The 20539-nt window shown below is 38.2% G+C and overlaps 1 protein-coding gene across 3 annotated transcripts in view; it reads right to left on the bottom strand.

Annotated features, from left to right (window-relative positions):
• The window catches only part of PDE7A (phosphodiesterase 7A), a 123832-nt gene that overhangs the window by 55809 nt on the left and 47484 nt on the right, over positions 1–20539 (bottom strand). For all 3 annotated transcript variants that reach the window (XR_006819566.1, XM_046011052.1, XM_046011041.1), the window contains exons 2-3: positions 10235–10295; positions 6882–6965 (exon numbers count right to left, since the gene is read on the bottom strand). Coding sequence is in view for 2 of the 3 variants with exons in the window: in XM_046011052.1 (XP_045867008.1) it covers positions 6882–6965; positions 10235–10295 (145 nt within the window). In the remaining variant the exon portion in view is untranslated. The remainder of the gene's footprint in view (positions 1–6881; positions 6966–10234; positions 10296–20539) is intronic.

Raw genomic sequence — 20539 nt, 5'->3', positions numbered from 1 at the left:
CCCATTTTTTGATATGATTATGTTTTGTGTTGAGTTTGAGGAGTTCTTTATAGATCCTGGATATCAACCTTTTGTCTGTACTGTCATTTGCAAATATCTTCTCCCATTCTGTGGGTTGCCTTTTTGTTTTGTTGACTGTTTCCTTTGCTGTGCAGAAGCTTTTGATCTTGATGAAGTCCCAAAAGTTCATTTTCGCTTTTGTTTCCTTGGCCTTTGGAGACATATCTTGAAAGAAGTTGCTGTGGCTGATATCGAAAAGGTTACTGCCTATGTTCTCCTCTAGGATTCTGATGGATTCCTGTCTCATGTTGAGGTCTTTTATTCATTTCGAGTTTATCTTTGTGTACGGTGTAAGAGAATGGTCGAGTTTCATTCTTCTACATATAGCTATCCAGTTTTCCCAGCACCATTTATTGAAGAGACTGTCTTTTTTCCATTGTATATTTTTTCCTGTTTTGTCAAAGATTATTCGACCATAGAATTGAGGGTCCATATCTGGGCTCTCCACTCTGTTCCACTGGTCGATGTGTCTGTTTTTATGCCAGTACCATGCTGTCTTGGTGATCACAGCTTTGTAGTAAAGCTTGAAATCGGGTAACGTGATGCCGCCAGTTTTGTTTTTGTTTTTCAACATTTCCTTAGCAATTCGGGGTCTCTTCTGATTCCATACAAATTTTAGGATTATTGGCTCCAGCTCTTTGAAAAATACCAGTGGAATTTTGATCGGAATGGCATTAAAAGTATAGATTGCTCTAGGCAGTAAAGACATTTTAACAATGTTTATTCTTCCAATCCAAGAGCATGGAACGGTCTTCCATCTTTTTGTGTCTTCTTCAATTTCTTTCATGAGTGTTCTGTAGTTCCTCGAGTACAGGTCCTTGACCTCTTTGGTTAGGTTTATTCCCAGGTATCTTATGGTTCTTGGTGCTGTAGTAAATGGAATCAATTCTCTAATTTCCCTTTCTGTATTTTATTAGTGTATAAGAAAGCCACTGATTTCTGTACATTGACTTTGTATCCTGCCACGTTACTGAATTGCTGTATGAGTTCTAGTAGTTTGGGGGTGGAGTCTTTGGAGTTTTCCATATAAAGAATCATGTCATCTGCGAAGAGAGAGAGTTTGACTTCTTCATTGCCAATTTGGATACCTTTTATTTCTCTTTGTTGTCTGATTGCCGTTGCTAGGACTTCTAATACTATGTTGAACAAGAGTGGAGAGAGTGGGCATCCTTGTCGTGTTCCTGATCTCAACGGGAAGGCTGCAAGCCTTTTCCCATTTGAGGATGATATTTGCTGTGGGTCTTTCATAGATAGATTTTAAGAAGTTCAGGAATGTTCCCTCTATCCCTATACTTTGAAGCGTTTTCATCAGGAACAGATGCTGGATTTTGTCAAATGCTTTTTCTGCATCAATTGAGAGGACCATGTGGTTCTTCTCTCTTCTCTTATTGATTTTTCTATCACATTGATTGATTTGTGAATGTTGAACCAACCTTGTAACCCAGGGATGAATCCCACCTGGTCATGGTGAATAATCTTTTTAATGTGCTGCTGGATCCTGTTTGCTAGGATCTTGTTGAGAATCTTAGCATTTTTTTTTTTTTTAAGTGATCTCTAAACCCAAAGCAGGGCTCAAACTCACAACCATGAGATCAAGGGTCACATGCTCCACTGACTAAGCCAGCCAGGCTCCCCTAGGCTTTTTCAATTTTTATATAGGTTTTATAATTAGTGTGTCAATTAGACCAAAGGGGGAAAAAAAACCTACTGGGATTTTTACTATGATTTCACTAAACCTATAGGTCAATTCAAGAAAAACCAACATCTTCAAAATACTGAATATCTTCCAATCCATGAACAATAGTATATATTTCCATTTATTTAGGTCTTCTGTTTCTTCTGTAGCATCTTTTTTCTATGCAGTTTTCTATGAAGAGTCACACACATTTTTTGTTAGAGTGATCCCTACATATTTGACCTTTTAATTTGTTATTTCATTTTGTCAATGCTGCTTTATAAAAATACAACTACATATTGTCTTCGTACCAACAAACTTGCTAAATTCACTTATTACTCCCAATAGCTTTCTAAGTACATAATCATGTCATCCATAAATAATGACACTTACACTTCTTCTTTCCTAATCCTTGTATCTTCTATTTCTTTTCCTTGAATTATTGTACTGGCTAGATACACCAAAACAATACTGAATAGAAAAGGTGATAAATAATACCTTTATATATTGGTCTTTCTGTGACTTTTCTCCTTTAATCTATTAATATGATGAATTACAATGACTGGTTTTAAATGTTAAAGCCAGCCTTCTATTTCTGGGAAAACACAAATAGGGCCAAAATATATTTTTTCCTATAAATTACAGATTTAATTTGATAGTATGTTACTTAGAATGTCTCACCTAAATTCGTGAGTGATAGTGGCTATGATTTTCTATTCTTGTCATATCCTTGTCAGGTTTTAGTATCAAGATTAAGCTGGCTTTACATAATAAGTTGTGAAGTATGTCCTTTTCCTCTTATTCTCTAGAAGAGTTTGTGCGTGAAATCTTAGTTTGAAATTTATTTTTTTCCAATCACTTTGAAGCTATCTTTCCTTCTGTTGAAAATGAAACAGAATCTGTTTCTGGCAATCTCATAGCTGTTCCTTTGAAAGTAATCATTTTTTTTCTCTCTCACTACATTTTTTTTTCTTCTCACTACTTTATATTTTTAAAATTTATTTATTTCTTTTACTTTCCCATTTTGGAAAAGAGTTTATTCTCAGGTTTAAAATGCCCCATATAGACTTCATCAAGATCAAAAGCTTCTGCACAGCAAAAGAAACAGTCAACAAAACAAAAGGGCAACCCACGGAATGGGAGAAGATATTTGCAAATGACAGTACAGACAAAAGGTTGATATCTAGGATCTATAAAGAACTCCTCAAACTCAACACACACAAAACAGATAATCATATAAAAAAATGGGCAGAAGATATGAACAGACAATTCTCCAATGAAGACATACAAATGGCTATCAGACACATGAAAAAATGTTCATCATCACTAGCCATCAGGGAGATTCAAATTAAAACTACATTGAGATATCACCTTACACTAGTTAGAATGGCCAAAATTAGCAAGACAGGAAACAACGTGTGTTGGAGAGGATGTGGAGAAAGGGGAACCCTCTTACACTGTTGGTGGGAATGCAAGTTGGTGAAGCCACTTTGGAGAACAGTGTGGAGATTCCTCAAGAAATTAAAAATAGAGCTTCCCTATGACCCTGCAATTGCACTGCTGGGTATTTATCCCAAAGATACAGATGTAGTGAAAAGAAGAGCCATCTGTACCCCAATGTTTATAGCAGCAATAGCCACGGTCGCCAAATTGTGGAAAGAACCAAGATGCCCTTCAACAGATGAATGGATAAGGAAGATGTGGTCCATATACACGATGGAGTTTTATGCCTCCATCAGAAAGGATGAATACGCAACTTTTGTAGCAACATGGACGGGACTGGAAGAGATTATGCTGAGTGAAATAAGTCAAGCAGAGAGAGTCAAGTATCATATGGTCTCACTTTTTTGTGGAGCATAACAAAGAACATGGAGGACATGGGGAGATGGAGAGGAGAAGGGAGTTGAGGGAAATTGGAAGGGGAGATGAATCATGAGAGACTATGGACTCTGCAAAACAACCAGAAGGGTTTTGAAGGGGCGGGGGGTGGGAGGTTGGGGAACCAGGTGGTGGGTAATAGGGAGGGCACGTACTGCATGGAGCACTGGGTGTGGTGCAAAAACAATGAATACTGTTATGCTGAAAATAAATAAATTAATCTATCTTTAAAAATTTTTTAAAAAATGCCCCATATATATCTTTAAAGTTTTTATTTAAACGTGTTAGCTAACATACAGTGTAGTATTAGTTTCAGATGTATAATATGGTGATTCAACACTTCCATACATCACCTGGTGCTCATCACAACAAGGCCCTCCTTAATCCCCATCTTCTATTTCACCCATCCCCCCATCCTGCACCCAGTTCCCCTCCAGTAACCATCAGTTTGTTCTCTATAGTTAAGAGTCTGTTTCTGGTTTGCTCCCCTTCCCCTCCTTTGCTCTTTTGTTTTGTTTCTTGAATTTCACATATGAGTGAAAGCATTTCTCTTTGATTTTGGTTTTCAGTTATACTATGCTAATACTCTGTGATTTTCTTTTAATGGTACTATACTTAAGATTCATAATGTTTCTTGAATCTGTATCTTAATATGCTTTTTTCAAGCTTTGGAGATATCTTGGTCATCTTCTTTTCAAAGACTACTTCTACTCTAATTTCCCATACCTTTCCTGGGACCCTGATGACCTATTCAACACATTTTGTGCCAGATTAAGGTTAGAAGATTAACAATTTTTTTGACCTTACTCCCTTTGACAAGTGGGATCTATGTCCCCTGTGCATGAATCTGGGCAAGCTGTATGACACAGCTGATCAATAGAATAGGAAAATGTGAAGTTGTGCCCGTGTCCATGCCCACATCTTCAGACACCAGGTGTTCCCATATTTCCTCCCTCTTGGAATGCTTGCTCTGGGGGAAGGCAACAGCTGCCATGGAAGAAGTCCAACTCTCCTGAGAGGGCCATTTATGGAAAGAAAGAAACGCTGGCCAGCCCCAGAAATTCCAGCCATCCTACACTGGCACCAGATATAAAAGTGCAGAAGTCATCTGAGATGTTCTAGCCCCAGCAGAGGACATGTGCAGAACAAGCAAGGCCCCAGACATATGGACTGTGGAGCCATCCAAGCCACCTCTAGCTGTTTGAACTATCCCTGCTGAAGATCAAAACACTGTGGAACAAAGACAAATCCAACCCGATATGCTGACTACATTCCTGACCTTCAGAATCACGAACATTTAAAAAAAAAAAAAAAAAGCTGTTGTTTTATGCCAGTAATTTGGGAGTCATTTGTTACTATTGGGAGCGGTAATCCTCCACAGAGTATTCTCCTGAGTGTCTCTGCATGTTCTTCCTGGCTGTGCCAAGAATCCCAAGCCCTGACCAGAACCCAATCCAGGCCATTTCTTGTGTTTGCAGCTAGCAACCTTGAGGGATAAGGAACATCTTTTTCTGGGACAAAGAGCAGTATGACTCTAAAAGGGGGTATATTCCCTAAATTCATGGGGGCACTGCAAATTCACTGTGTGCACAGTATCCACATAAAACCTTCTGTGTTGTCATTGCAGGATGTGCTGGGGCTAGAAGAACTGACATAATAGAATGTTCATGCTGCTTGCTGTGCCATGAATAATAAAGTCCTTTGTCTCTGACCTAGGAGTCTTGTGTCTTCCGCTAGCATCCGGGAAGCAGTAACTTATTTGTTAACTTATAAAGTAGAATCTTAGATTCGTCACGATTCCTGACAGATACAGAGCAATCGATAAGTAGAACATACTCCATTTTATTTATTTTCTACTTTTTACTTGTATTTCATTCTAAATTATTTCCTTCTGACCTAATGTTCCAAACCATTACTTCTCTCTGCACTTTGGTCTTATTTGCTGTTAAAACCACCTCCAATGACTTCTTATTTAAGGTATGTTATTTTTTCAGTCTTAAATTTCCATTTGATTTTTTTTTTTTTTTTTTTTTTCCACAATTTGCAGTCCTCTACTGAAATTCCCAAGCAGGTCTTTTTTTCCCATCAGCAAGTCATGTTTAGTTATTTTGAAGTTCATGTAAAATAATTCCAACATTGGAATTTCCTGTGGATGTTTCTACTGTTGTTTCCTTTTCATTTCTGGTCACACTCTCTAATCTCCTTTTGCCTTTTTTATTTTTAATTCAGTGCTTGACACTGTACATGAAAAATTTAGAGGTAATATGAGACTTGGGGTAATGTTACTTTCCTTCAAAGACGATTAACATTTTACTTCAAATAGGTGGTACTGAAGTCACAGATCACCTGATCTAATCACTGACTGAGATATTTCATAGCTGGGATTTATTTCTAAGGTATAGCAATTTGGGGTTCCAACTCAAGCAGAGGGCTTACCAGGATCAATGCTCCAACGCTGGTGGGATATCAACAGCTGTTTTTGTTTTTTCAGCCTTAAGTATCCATCAGAAACTCTGCTCAGCTTCTCAACAACCTTTCCCAGAATTGCCAGATACTACTAAGGAGGAAAGTAGCCCTAATGCCAGATTCATCTCCACCTTAACAGCATTCTGATATACTCAATACATGTCTTCCATGTATTTGTCCAGTTTTTCCAGTTTTTTAAACTGGAGTGTTAATCCAAATTTATCCAACATTACCAAAAGTGGAGCTTCTCCAAAAGCAGATAATATTGTTTACTATTAAAGGGTTTTATAAATTCTGTTTTTTCCATTTTCTCCATTATGAGCCAGACCCACATAATGTTTGTTTTCAAGATATGCATTCTATGAAACATCTTTAAAGTTGGCAGTGTATTTTCAAATGAACCAGGATATACCTTAACTATGAAAATACCTTATGAAATGTCATTTGCACAAAAACATTTTTTATAGAGTAGTGAAGACAAAACATGGAATAAAACAACTTTAAACATTTTGTGTGTATATATATATATTTCAAGAAGAAAAAAAAATGTACCAAAGTAATTTCACATTTAAATTGGAAAGAAGAAAAACTGTATCAGCTTTCATATTTTATACTTTACAATTCTAATCACCTCTAAGCATTTACTAATACTATCTAGAAATAAAGTGTCATTTATCATGACTCAGAGTTTTTAAAACATTCCAAACATAGCTTTCTTTTTCCTTTGAAAAATTACATTATTTTATGAAAATCTGAAGTTTGCTGAAAGCCTAAGAAAAATACTGTATATCCCAACACTTACCATGAAAAATACGAAAATCAATATATGGATGAGAACCTCTTCTTTCTGATTCAAATCCTGCTCGACTCCTTACACGTACATCTCCTGGACAAAATCAAGAAAACATAAGCTTAGAAGGCTGCCATTTTGGGAAGGAGCTCCCATATGAAACAAGGGTTTATGTGGTATAATACTCATAAGTACTGACTCACTAATGATAAATATATGGAGTAAGGAGTTAAGAGTTTATCTATTCAAAGGGATTTACAAATTCAATTACAACTCAATATTGAATTGTAAGGCTAGATAGACTTTTTTTTTTTTACTATACCTCAATAATAATAATAATAATAACAATCTAAATTTTAAAGTTAGCATTCAGAAACGTGACAAGTATGTAACAACTGAACCTCCAGAGAGAAAAATATTGTCTACCCCATGCCCAGGACCACCAGATTATAAGAGATATGAAAGAAAATACATGACCCATTCTCAAGCACCTTACAATTTTATGAATGTACAGAAAAATAAAATGTTAAAGATTTTGCCTTACATGTTTAATTTGGCCAATCTTCTCTTTTCTCATTGATAGCGGATATACCCAAGGCCTTTAGCTGGGTCTTAAACTTTGGCCTTCATAAGTTCAATATTGTTTCTACATGTATTCATATGACTTTCAGATCTACTTCTACACATAGCAAAATAACCATGGGAGGCATATACCAGACACTATTTTGTGCCTAATAGGCACTATTTTATGTAATTCTCTAAGCAACTCTGGGAGGTAGGAATCTTAGTCCCCATTTTACAGATGAAGAAACTGAGACTTTGAGAAGTTAAGTAGCCTGTCCATGTCACTAAGCTAGTAAAGGGTGAGTCAGGATACAAACCTCCAAAGACAGCACTTTCCCCACTACACTTCCACAGCTTCCAAATTCATAACCTTTTAGGTCTTCAGTCCCTGGCCCTGTGCCCTTGAATTCTGCTTGCCTAGAAGGCCTTCCTGTTCACTTGTTGTTTCTCTAAGTAAGGCCATCATTTCCGTCAAGGTTCATGCCATCCCACAATGATGAATCAACTCTTTCATGTGGGGATTCCTTCAACCTGCAACTAATTCTTATTGAACACCCACCACACGTCAGGCACTGCAAATACAGCAGTGAGCAAAACACATAAAGTCCCTGTCTTCATGAAGCTTATCCTTTCACGGAGACAAATATCGTAACAAACAAGAATTTCATTCTATGGAAGATGGTAATAAGTAACCTGGAAAAAACTACAGCAAGGAAAGAAGAATGGTGGGGGTGTGGAGGGGAAAGTATGGGAGAATGGACTCGCTAGTGTGGTCAGAGAAGCCCTGGCTGAAAAACAAACATAATTAAGCAGAGGCCTAAAAGAACTGAGGCAGTGACCTATGTGGCTATCTGGAGGAAGAGGTTTCCGGGCATAAGAAAGAATAATATACCCTGAAATGGGTGGCATGCTTGGCATGTTCAAGGTTAAGCAAAGAAGCCAGCATGGCTGGAGTGAGGTGTGGGAGAAAGAAGATCAGAGAAGTAGTAGGGCCAGTTCATGTTGGACCTTCATGGGCCATAATAGCAGCTCTGGCTGTTTGTCTAAAAACCATCAGAAGATTCTGAATGGAGGAGTGAGACAGACTTAACTTAGGTCTCAAAAGATTCACTCTGGCCACACAGAAAAGAATCAAGCAGAGGCACAGAGGTAAAGGCAGGCAGATTAGCTAAGGAGTGAGTGCAAGAAACGAAGCAATCTATGGCTTGGTGAGGGGTCGCTATGGGGAGATGCTGTTCAAGGGGAACCATGTGTCAGTTATGCAGGATAAGTTTCGTAGATCTAATGTACGACAATGTGACTATAATGATGATAACAGCATCAGGGTGGTGAAATTCTGGATATACTTTGAAGGTATCAGCCAAGAGAATTTGCTGATGAAGTAGACATGAAGTGGATAAGAAACAGTCAAAAATGACTCAAAGGTTTCCGACCTGACAACCAGAAGAACAGAGTTAATGCTCTGAGATGCCAAAAGACTGAAAGATGAATAGACTTGCGAACACAAATGTGTTGTTCTTGCACGTTGCTCCTTAGCTAGTCTCCCTGCCTCTCCACCTATGTGCTTCTGCTTGATTAAATGTGAGATACCCACAATACACTCATGTGGAGATGTTCTACAGAGTTAAAAAAAAATAAATATGAATCTAAAGTTGTTTCCAGGAGAACAGAATCCCAAACATGTTTGCAGAGAGAGACAGAGACAGTAAAGAGGAATATACCACACACTAGTGAGGAAACAATTCATACTACAGTAGAAAGGAGTTAAGGCAGACACACAAGTTAAATTAAAGAGGGGAAAAAAGGAAGAAAAGCAAAAACAGGGCACTGGAGTTAGGGTTAAGAGGATGAGAAAGAATTAGTCAAAGAGGCAAAAACAAATAAAAAACCCAGAGAAAGGTGAAGAATATGGATGGCTCAATATCTTAGAAGTTGAGGAAGGAATTCTGAGCATGAGGAGAGGAGTCACAGAAGACTCCTTTAAGAAAAGAGAAGTAAATATGTCTACTGGAATCTTAACTGTACCTTAAGTATAAGGGATCAAGGAGTGTGTGATGAGAGAAATCTGGCAAAGACAGGGAGAAGAGAAAAAACTGATACATATATACACAATCTAAATTCATTTTACATTATGGACTTGAGTAATACACAAAAAACTTAAGAACTGAGACTGGAAGAAGACACATGGTGTTCCTCGCCAGCCGAGTGAGAAGAGAATGCACGCAACAACAGGACTATGTGTTCAGGTACTTTACAGCATCATCTTTGTCCATGTTAACATGCACATCTTTTTAGGAGTTCATCAACTCTACAAGTCCAGACCCTTTTTTATGAAGAATACTCAGAGTTCAATTTAAAATTGGTTCCTGGGACATCTGGGTGGCTTAGTCATTAAGCATCTGCCTTCGGCTCAGGTCATGACCCCAGGATCCCGGGAGCCCCACATCAGGCTCCCTGCTTGGCAGAGAGCCTGCTTCTCCCTCTCCCTCTTCCTGCTGCTCTATCTACTTGTGCTCTCTTTATATCTCTCTGTCAAATAAATAATTAAAATCTTAATAAAAAATAAAATTGTGTACTAATGATAGAGTCCCCGTTATTAAATCAGAGACTTAATTACTCTAAAATGCCTCTTTATTCACATAACATTCAATACTGGTTTTAAGACTTTTAAACATCAAAATAATAGATTATTTCTATTCCAAATAGTGATGAAAAGCAACGGAATGAGAACTATCTTAATCTCAAGTAATCTACACGATAATAAAATGAATGGACATGGGTACAAAATAAATACTGCTTACCTAGCATACGAATGTACAACGCAGTCTGGTCAGAACTGTCATAGGAAATAGCTCCACGCCTCTAGAAAAAAAAAATACACACATTTTTAATGCATGGCAATTACATGGGATACGAAATTTAACATTTATTATTTATTCTTTGTAAAGCATTGTACAAAAGAAGCTGAATATACAAAATGAAATTAGCTATGACATTTGCTCTTAAAATCTCTAGTTGTAAAGAAGACAATTATAACATGATTAAGCAATACCACAGAGTGGATACAGAGCAAGGAACATGCAATAGGTAGAAAGCTAATGTCAGTCAGACTAGCTCACTTGGGGAGAGACCTTCTGCAGAGGCAGACAGAAATGAAGAGGAGATATGATTCAACTATCTACCATTCCCTTAATTTAAACATGAATGAATAAGCAAACAAGAATCATCATTTGAAGAAACCCATCAGGCTGGAAATAAATGGAACAAAATGAAAAACCAAATGGCCCAGAGGCTGGCAAGAAATAAGAGAATTTTAAAAAAATAATTAATATACGCAAAGAGATTTGAGAAGACACTGAATCTATAAAACAAAAAAACAGGGTATCTGTTTAAAACAGAAGTATTAAAATATATTTTGTGTTTAAAAGTAAACAGATACAGGGGCACCTGGGGGGCTCAGTCGGTTAAGCGTCTGCCTTCAGGTGAGGTCATGATCTCAGGGTCCTGGGATCGAGCCTCACATCAGGCTCCCTGCTTTGCAGGGAGCCTGCTTCTCCCTCTCCCTCTGCCTGGTGCTCTCCTACTTGTGCTCTCTCTCTCTCTCTCTCAAAGTCTTAAAAAACTTAAAAAAAAAAAAAAAAGTAAACAGATACAAAAATTGTATCTTTGCAACATTATTCATAATAGCCCAAACTAAAAACAACCTGAATATCCAGCAAGGAATAAATGGATGAATAAAAATGCAGTATATCCATACAACGAGGCATTATTCAGACACAGAAAAGCAGGAAGTACTTGCATGCTACAACATGGCCGACCTGCAAGAACTGCGTGTTGAATGACAAGAGCCAGTCACAAAGGACCACAGAGTGTATGGCTCCATTGGTGTGAAATGTCCCATATAGGCAAATCCATAAAAGCAGGAAGTCGACTGTGGTTGTCTAAAGTGAGGAGAGCTGGAGAGAAATGGGGAGTGGGTGCCAATGGTACCCTGTTTCTACCTACAGGGCTGAAAGGGTTCTCAAATTATCTATGGCAAGGACTGCACAATTCCGTGAATACGACTAAAAATTATTGAACTGTATACTTTAAATGGGTAAACTGTGTGGCCTGTGAATTGTGTGGTTCAATAAAGCTATTATAAAAAATAATAAATACTACAAGTTTAAAACGTACATCCCAAAATAAAATAAACCGGAAGCGCTGCAATCCCCCCCAACCCTCGCAAGCTCTCCCAATTCTCCCTGTGCACACCTCTCCCTTTCTCTAGCTCCACTTCTTCCTCTGTCTTGGGCACCACCACCTCTAACCGGGCTGCTGCCTGCTTCCTGCTGCATCATGTGGCTCCCGATGCGCTCTTCACATAGAAGCAACAGTGAACAACTCGGCTACTGCTCAAAAGCCTCCAAAAGGCTTTTCATACACTTGGAATAAGGCCCAACAGCAAACTCTGATTTCCAAAGGCCGCCATGACCTGGGCCCCCACCCTCTCCTCACTGCCACAAGGCCCCTGCGCTGCCCCCTTGCTGTCCCTCAGGTGTACCATAGGTGCAACCTTTATACTCGTTATTCCCCTGTCCAGGATCACAGCACCATTGTTCCCTTCTTAGCTCTCCAGTTCTAGATGAAACGTCATCTCTTCAGAGAGGCATTCCAAGGCTACCCAATCTAATGACACCTGAGAGCCAACCTCTCCCACAGCCTCACCTTCCCGCCCTGCTATGGCACTGGCACTTAGCTGCTGTTATCCTGTTTGCTTGTTCGAAAACAGACAGGAGCAGGAACTGTGTGCTTTATTCACTGCCATAGCCCTGGCCCCTAAAACAGTAGCTTTTAGTAGATTCTAAATAAATATCAGATAAATGAGCGATTGAGTGGATTTACTGCAAATAGTGAATAGTTTATTAAGTTGATGAATAAACTCATGAATAACAGAATTCACAAAGACAGATTTAAAAATCTAGAAGATGAAACTGACCAAACCTCCTATTAGAAAGGCCTTTCTCACCATTCTATAAAACATGTCTAGAAGTCATGAAAGACGGATCAAAATGAGTGCAACAGATATGAATGACAATGGGCAAATTTCCCCCCTATTCTATCTAAAAATGAAAGGAACAAAAAGTGCCTTATAAATCAATTAGAAAATGCTGAATAGCAGAGTAGAAAAACAGATAGGACATAAACCTACTATTCACAGGGAAAGAAACAATAAGCCCATAAACACAAGACAAGAAGCTCAACTTCATTAACAAAAGAAATAAACATTAAGGCAATGAGATATTTTTATATATCAGATTAATGATCTTCTTCCCTTATGAAACTCTGGCATGAGATTTGCAATTCCTCAACATACATCTAGAAATCTCAAGGAAAAATAATCTTTTTTTTTTCACTATCACTATAAAGAAATTTGCTTTATTTAAAACCCTGATTTGAATGTAGTTTGCAAAGTAACTCCCCAAATCATTGTTATAATCTTAATGCTTATTGTGTAAGAGAAAAATGACACTCTTACATGATTTTATGTATCCTTACAAAAATGAAAAACAACAGTTCAGGAAATGTAAAAGGAACAGAAGTTTCAAAGAGAAATAAAATTCTAGTTTTCAACACGGGTTATCTCTAGGGAGCCTGAGGGACACAGAGGTAGAAGGAGGACTTTTCAGTACTTATCCATTGAATTTTGTGGTATGTGTAGTTATTATCTACTCTCCAATTTTAGTATATGTGCTGCCGAAGCGAGCACTATTATCTACTCTCAAAATAAACTAAATTAAAATTAAAAAGTAAAGTAAGAATCTACTACAAAGAAATATAAAGAAAAGCACAATTTATGTCAAATCCCAAGGCACTATATCATACAGAATACATTTCCGGCAGCATCATGCTTAAAGTGTCTTCTCCCAATAGAATATCTTTCATAAAGAAGCCTACTGCAGTGTAAACTAAAACAGTTTCAGGGTAAACTATTTATTTTGGAGCAAACAGCCACTGTAATCACTTGGTATTGAAAGGCACCTCTTGGACCTGCTGTTTGATCCCCTCTAAGATATTTAGCTTATTAGATGACAGGCCTCCCCTTAATACTACTATATTAGAGGAAAACCTAAGAGCCTAGAGAGCATGTATGTGGAAATAAATATTTCTCTCAGCCAAGATATATGAATGAAGCTAAGATATCACTATGTAATAGCTTGTCATGGTCAATACCTATCTACCTGCTATCCAGTAACAACTTGGATAAACAGGTTGTGAAAACGAATTGTGACTTGCCATCTCTAACGGCCCTCTTTAAGAGAGTGATTGACATTATTTTTCTTGACATTATTTTTTTAATGTAGGATAACTATTTACTAAAACATTCACTAATTAGGAATGTAAAATCTCATTTATCACTTCACGTATTAAGGACTGAGAAAGACTAGTATCAGCTCTCTGTTAAATAAAATAGTGTAAGCCAAAAAGTTATTAGTGAACATAATCTACATTATAACTATGACATACTAGATCTATTTTAAGGTGATCCTTTCAGACTTATTTATAGAAGCATTAATTTAGATATAAAAATGATAGGGTCTATATTAATCATAATAAAAACCTGGCAAAATACTAGAATTTAATTTTTTTTAAAGATTTTATTTATTTGACAGAGATCACAAGTAGTCAGAGAAGCAAGCAGAGAGAGAGGAGGAGGCAGGCTCCCTGCTGAGCAGAGAGCCCGATGCGGGGCTCGATCCCAGGACCCCGGGATCATGACCTGAGCTGAAGGCAGAGGCTTTAACCCGCTGAGCCACCCAGGCGCCCCAAAATCCCATTTTTAATAAACTTGTAAAACAAATTTAATATCAATCCTGTGTTGCAGTCAGTCACAAAACACTCTGTACTATCATCCACATTCCCACCTCACCTCACCAGTGAATGGAAATAACTGAGACGCTTCTACTCTTGACTCTTCTAATTTAGCCATCCTGGGAACAGCTTGTAAAGCAAACTGGTATAGGTCAAAACATGGGCGAGGCTGAGCTAATCAGAAACTGACAGCAGCAGCATAAACAAGTTCAACTGTAAGGTTCCAAGGATCCACAGCCACGCTAATAGACTTCTGAGTGCCCTGGTCAGAAACTCACTAACTGTCAATCAGGATGAATCACTCTTCCACAAAAGATCTCACTTATGAAGTGAATGACAGAAGGTGTAAATAGTGTTCTGACATTAGTTGATAACGACGCTTTTAAAGACAAACATTTAAAAAAACTGAGTAAAGATATTTTAAGTGCCTCTGTTTTTATCTTGTTCAAGTTTTCCACTAAAATGATCTACTGTGCAAAAGCATGTTTATTTCCCTTACATGGGAAAAGTAGTAATATTATTAACTAACACTTGCTGGACTCCTACTTTGTGTCAGAAAATGTGCTTTCATATAAAATCTCACTTAACCATACAAGACCTTTATAAGATAGGTTTTGTTGGCCCCATCTGGTGGATAGTAAACTGATGATCAAAGGGCTTAACCACCATAGCACTAAATAAATTTTTTGGCAACATTACCAAACAAGAGTAACAGATTATGAAAGATGGAAGTGCAGCCATAGTTTTAAAAGCAGTTTTCTCTGATGTAGTTTAAAGAGCTTTTTCAAAGTATACTCATCTTACACATGCTAGAAAAACATGCTGTTTGTATATTAAAACACTGCATTAATCCACTCAATAGTATCCATCCATTCTTCCTGTCTATGCAAACAATGTTTTTCAAAAATATCACAAACTTAAAATATCAATATTCTTTTTGTTTAAAAGCTTAATTTGGGGGGGCACCTGGGTGGCTCAGTCAGTTAAGCAGCTAACTCTTAATTTTGGCTTAGGCCATGGTCTCGGGGCTTTGAAAAGAAGCCCCGTCAGGCTCTGCATTGGGCATGGAGCCTGCTTAAAATTGAATCTCTCCCTTTGCCCCTACCCACCACCGTGTCCTCCCTGCATCCTGCTCTTGCTCTCTCACTCTCTGTCTTAAAAAAAAATTTTTTTTTGCTCGTTAGAAAAAAAACTCTCTGAAAACATTCACAACTTAATAAATTATTAATATTAACTTGGCCTTCAGTCAATAACCTGGTGAGCTAATCCTTTAAAAACAATGAGTAAATAGCTGTCAGTGGAACAAAATTAATTCTTAACTTATAAAACACAAGGATTTAAAAAATTTGAGCACACTGTTTTTCTTTAAGAGATTTCTTCAATCATATTCACTAAGAAATCAAGACTACTTCAATAAGGGACCATTATGTTTAAAACATTATGTGAAAAATTATGTACCAATGACTAAAACTTTGCTTGAAAAAGAAATTTAATTTTATTGAACGTTTACATTACTTAGCAAATACTGAGGGCCTAATATATTTTAAGTTAATATTCTTCAATTTCTTAAAGCAGGAAGAAAAAAAATGCAGGAAAAAAGCTGCATGATGGATTAAAGATATAACCATTTTTATACAAGTATAGAAAAAATAATTTCACATAGTATCATCTTAAATATTTCCCACATTAGTTTCAGACTTTTGTCCAGATGGCAAATGGCTAGCTTTCTAGCTAGCCTGATACTCAGAATTAAAGTTCAAAAACAACAGATACATAATAATCTTACATTTTTTCCAACATATTAGAAGTAAGGTATACATTTTAGTAGCAGCAAGACTTTAACAGAGAACATGACAGAGGGTAGTATTTAGTTTTTAGAAAGTTCATAACTGCTTAGAAATTCACAACAACTACACATTTAACATACTAGTAAATTCTTTATCTCCAAAGAGAATATTTAAAATATGTACACCAAAAGTATAAATTAATAATTATTTAATCTTAGAAGCTGTATTTCTTTACTCATAAACTTCTTTAAGAGAATGATACTGAGGGAAGCTACTCAATATCAAGGAATGATACCCTAAAAAAAACCTTGAAAGGAGGAATAAGGTGGAAAAAGAAATATAAAGTCCACACTTAATTACAATTAACCTTTTCAGCTGACAGATAAAACTAATAGCTCCTTTAATCAGAGAAGTAAAAGCCGAAGCAAAAGAAGAAACTCCTAGCAATTCTATTCCAACCAAATACATAAACTAATGATTACTGTCACAATCCTAAAAATAAAGATGGCCTACCTTAGAGGCGATCCACTTGAGAACAACCACAGCCAGACACCAGATCAATGTAATTCCCATTGGATCAATCAAAAGCCCACTGCATAATCTCCCTCCTCTTCCAGCAGGCAATAAGCAAGGAAGACTTGTTACAAGTTTGATAATAACCAGCTGTCCCGAGGCAGAAGAGAAGGGACACTGACTGCCTTGAACCTCAAGCAGCTGCCTTCAAACAACGATCACCTGACTCTTCTGAGAATGCGCTGCCAGCCAGCCTTCCCTCAGCGCGTGCTTAATGCCACAACCCCAGGGTTGGGGTGGAACAGCGTGAGTAATGTTGGAAGAGGAAAGGAAAGAAAACCTTAGTGAGGACTGACCTAACAGTCTCACAAGATATACACAAGAGAGGTCTCAGGCTAGCCCCAAACACTTCTATATCTTAATACTAACAGAGTGCTTTGACAGAACTTTCAAAAAATGTTTAGCAAGGGGCGCCTGGGTGGCTCAGTGGGTTAAAGCCTCTGCCTTCGGCTCAGGTCATGATCCCAGGGTCCTGGGATCGAGCCCCACGTCGGGCTCTCTGCTCCACAGAGAGCCTGCTTCCTCCTCTCTCTCTGCTGCCTCTCTGCCTAGTTGTGATTTCTGTCTGTCAAATTAATAAAATATTTTTTAAAAATGTTTAGCAAAACACAAAATATCCTCATTTCTTTCACACAGGTACGATGTTCCAGCACTTAAAAATATTAATGCATTTTATTCAATCTTTTCAAATTTTAACACTGAATTTGCTCAACTTTTAATTTCTTTTAAGGCTAGGATTACTTTATGAACATTAGATTCATTTATAAATGCTGTCTGCCCTATTTAACACAGTAATTCATTCATTTTAGATTTACTGGCAAAGGCCAGTCTCACATGCATTTTTAAAAATTAATTAATTAATGTATGTATGTATGTATTTGACAGAGAGAGTTAACAAGTAGGCAGAGAAGCAGGCAGAGAGAGGGGGAAGCAGGCTCCCTGCTAAGCAGAGAGCCCGATGTGGGGCTCGATCCCAGGATTCTGAGATATTGACCCGAGCTGAAGGCAGAGGCTTAACCCACTGAGCCACTCAGGTGCCCCTCACATGCATTTTCAATTTAAAGTATATTATTTCGGGGCACCTGGGTGGCTCAGTGGTTTAAGCCGCTGCCTTCGGCTCAGGTCATGATCTCAGGGTCCTAGGATCGAATCCCGCATCCGGCTCTCTGCTTCGCAGGGAGCCTGCTTCCCTCTCACTCTCTCTGCCTGCCTCTCTGCCTACTTGTGATCTCTCTCTGTCAAATAAATAAATAAAAATCTTAAAAAAAAAAAAGTATATTATTTCTAAGTCTTCACTGCCATCTAGCTTACATTACCATATTTTGGGTACATGTCACCTTCTCTTGGCTGGTGAGTGAACTCTCTAGCAGCCAAGTGGGCCTATACTCATCCACCTTCATGACCTCACAGCAGCTAGCAGGCTGCAAGTAGTACCGCTGAGAAAGTCTGTCATGAAACTTCCATTCAAGTATTCTGCAAGTATTTGTTAACTTTCTACTATATACCAGGCCCTGTGCTAGATGCCAGGGCCACAATCCTTCAGTAAAAACAGAAATGGCCCCTGCCATTGTGAAGCTTACAGTTTAGTCAGAGTCTACTTTAATCAAAGTCTCAAACATAAATATAAAATTGCAACTGTAACAAGTATAATGAAGTGGGGAGAAGAACTGCCAACACAGTCTGGATCTGACCTAATTCAAAGGAGTGGGACTTGCCCACAGTTCCTGAAACGAAGGGGCAAGCACATAAAGAGGACAGGCAGAATGATCGGGGCAGGCACGACGGCGCATGACCGCCAAGCAGCTATGAAAACAGAGCAAGGTAAAAAGAGACTGGAAGACCAGGGGAGGCTGGAAAGCAGGGCGAGTCAAAGTTGAATCTGTGCCCAAGTGTTTTACCTTCATCCTAACACCTAATCCCAACCTAAAGAACTTTTGCAGGTTCTGGCCAAGGACAGCTGTGCGGTGGGAGCTGGACGGGCAGGGCCACTGCAGAGGTCCAGGAGAGGGGCGAAGAGCCTGCGCTGGGTGCTAGAGATGAAGCAGAGGGGAAGGGGGTGTCTGGCTGGAGAAATACTCAGGACGTGACAGGACTGTCACAGACTGTAGTCCGTGACAAGACAGAGGGGTCTGCAAGGTAACAGTCCACAAAGAACGGTTCTAAAGTATTTGAAATAGCCCCAACAGGTCAAATACTAACGTAATGCTATTTTCATGATCCACTCCTCAGTACAAAGAAATTTATTTAAAAGAAAAGTTAATTCGAGACCTGTCAAGAAGAAGCATAAATTAAATTAGCAGATCTAAATCAAAATTTTCCTAAATTGAAACCGTTCAGAACACATGGTCATACATTTCTCACTCTACCTTATACATTATGTATGTCTCTTCCTGCTACCGAAGCAACAAGCTGTAATGCAATCCTTGCACAAACGGAGAAGAATTTTTTTGTCGGGAAACTAGGTGTGATATGAGATTGGCAGAGTCTTTCATTATTCTCTGTATTCTAGTAGGACTCCAGCAACAAAACTGAAAGGATGCCCAGGAATAGGATCAAGCTGCAGAATGCCTATTAGCCCATCTCAGGAGCAATGCTGGTGGCCATGGGTGAGGGGCTGTGCAGCCCAGGCCAGGGCTAACATGGGCTTAATGTCGCTATTTGCTGCTCTATCCCTTGCAGCACACTCCGACTTAGCCCATCACCATGACGCTCAGCCCAGGAGGACTTCTCAGTTTCACACTTTCTTTCCAATCAACTGCTTAAGGAGTCAAATTTTGAGAAGCAAATATAAGATTGCTGTTTTCAGTACAGTACTTTAATATTTTTATAAAAGTCTTTTTGACTAAAGGAAGCTCAAAAATCTGCACTTTCATGTAGTCTAAAAAGGATCGATCAGGGAAAAAAAAGGAAAGAATCAGAATTGAGACAAAAATTAAGGGGGGGAAAAAGGCTGTAAAGAAGGCAGTCCTAGAAGTTCTGTCACTTAAGTGAACTTCTGTCAAGTTTATTTCCACCACCTCAAAACTCTCCTGGGTTTAGAGACAAGAGCCTGGGTTTCTTTCCCGGCTTTAATGCCAAGAGCTGAGTGACACTGGGCAAGTTACCACTTTGCCGGGCCTTATTTTCCTCACCTTCACAGGACTTAGATAACATCTGTACAAGAATACCTTGCTCATAGTAGGCTCTCAGCAAATTTTAGCCAAATGAGAATTAAACACTTAAGACTTAAGAATGATACTGACCAAATCACTCCAGCTCCCACCTAACAATGGACAACTGAAATTACAATGGTCCATGAAGGGAATCTGCATGTGCTTGCCCAGGGCCCTCAGAAACATTTTTCTGAGCCCTAGGAGAGTGAGGGTCTTGGCTTTCATTTTTCACACTAGGCACAGGTTGGCTCCCTAAAGTGGTTTCACCAACATCTTCTTAAATTTGTACTCTGTGTCTGACAGTGAAATACAGAGATAATCAAGGCACGATCCTCCCAGGTTAGAAAATTTTCTATTTGAATAGAAACAGCTATTGAATTTATGTTAAAAACCCCATAGATCATTGCTAATGATGCATACACATCACTCAATCTTACAAAAATCTCAGGCAATGCAATTCTTTTCTTAACACAGTACACTTAACTTTCTTAATGGCATGAATGTAATAGCTTTAAATGTTTTCCTTATTTTAAGATATGAAATATTTACCACTAATTTATGTGTATCGGTTACAAAGACTTCCTTTAATAATAAAAATATGTCAATAAGATGAAATAAAAGCAAAAACTGTTATCAAACTAGTATGAATACTCCTTTGCATTATGTTCACTTCATAGAAAATTCTCCTAAAAATTAATCTTCCCAGATTGAATCATGTAACTTATTATTCCATAGAGAAATA

This window comes from Meles meles, chromosome 1 (assembly GCF_922984935.1).
Source record: "Meles meles chromosome 1, mMelMel3.1 paternal haplotype, whole genome shotgun sequence".
NCBI lineage: Eukaryota > Metazoa > Chordata > Mammalia > Carnivora > Mustelidae > Meles > Meles meles.
Note: the sequence above shows the minus strand (reverse complement) of the source record. Positions and strands in the feature narration are given on the sequence as shown.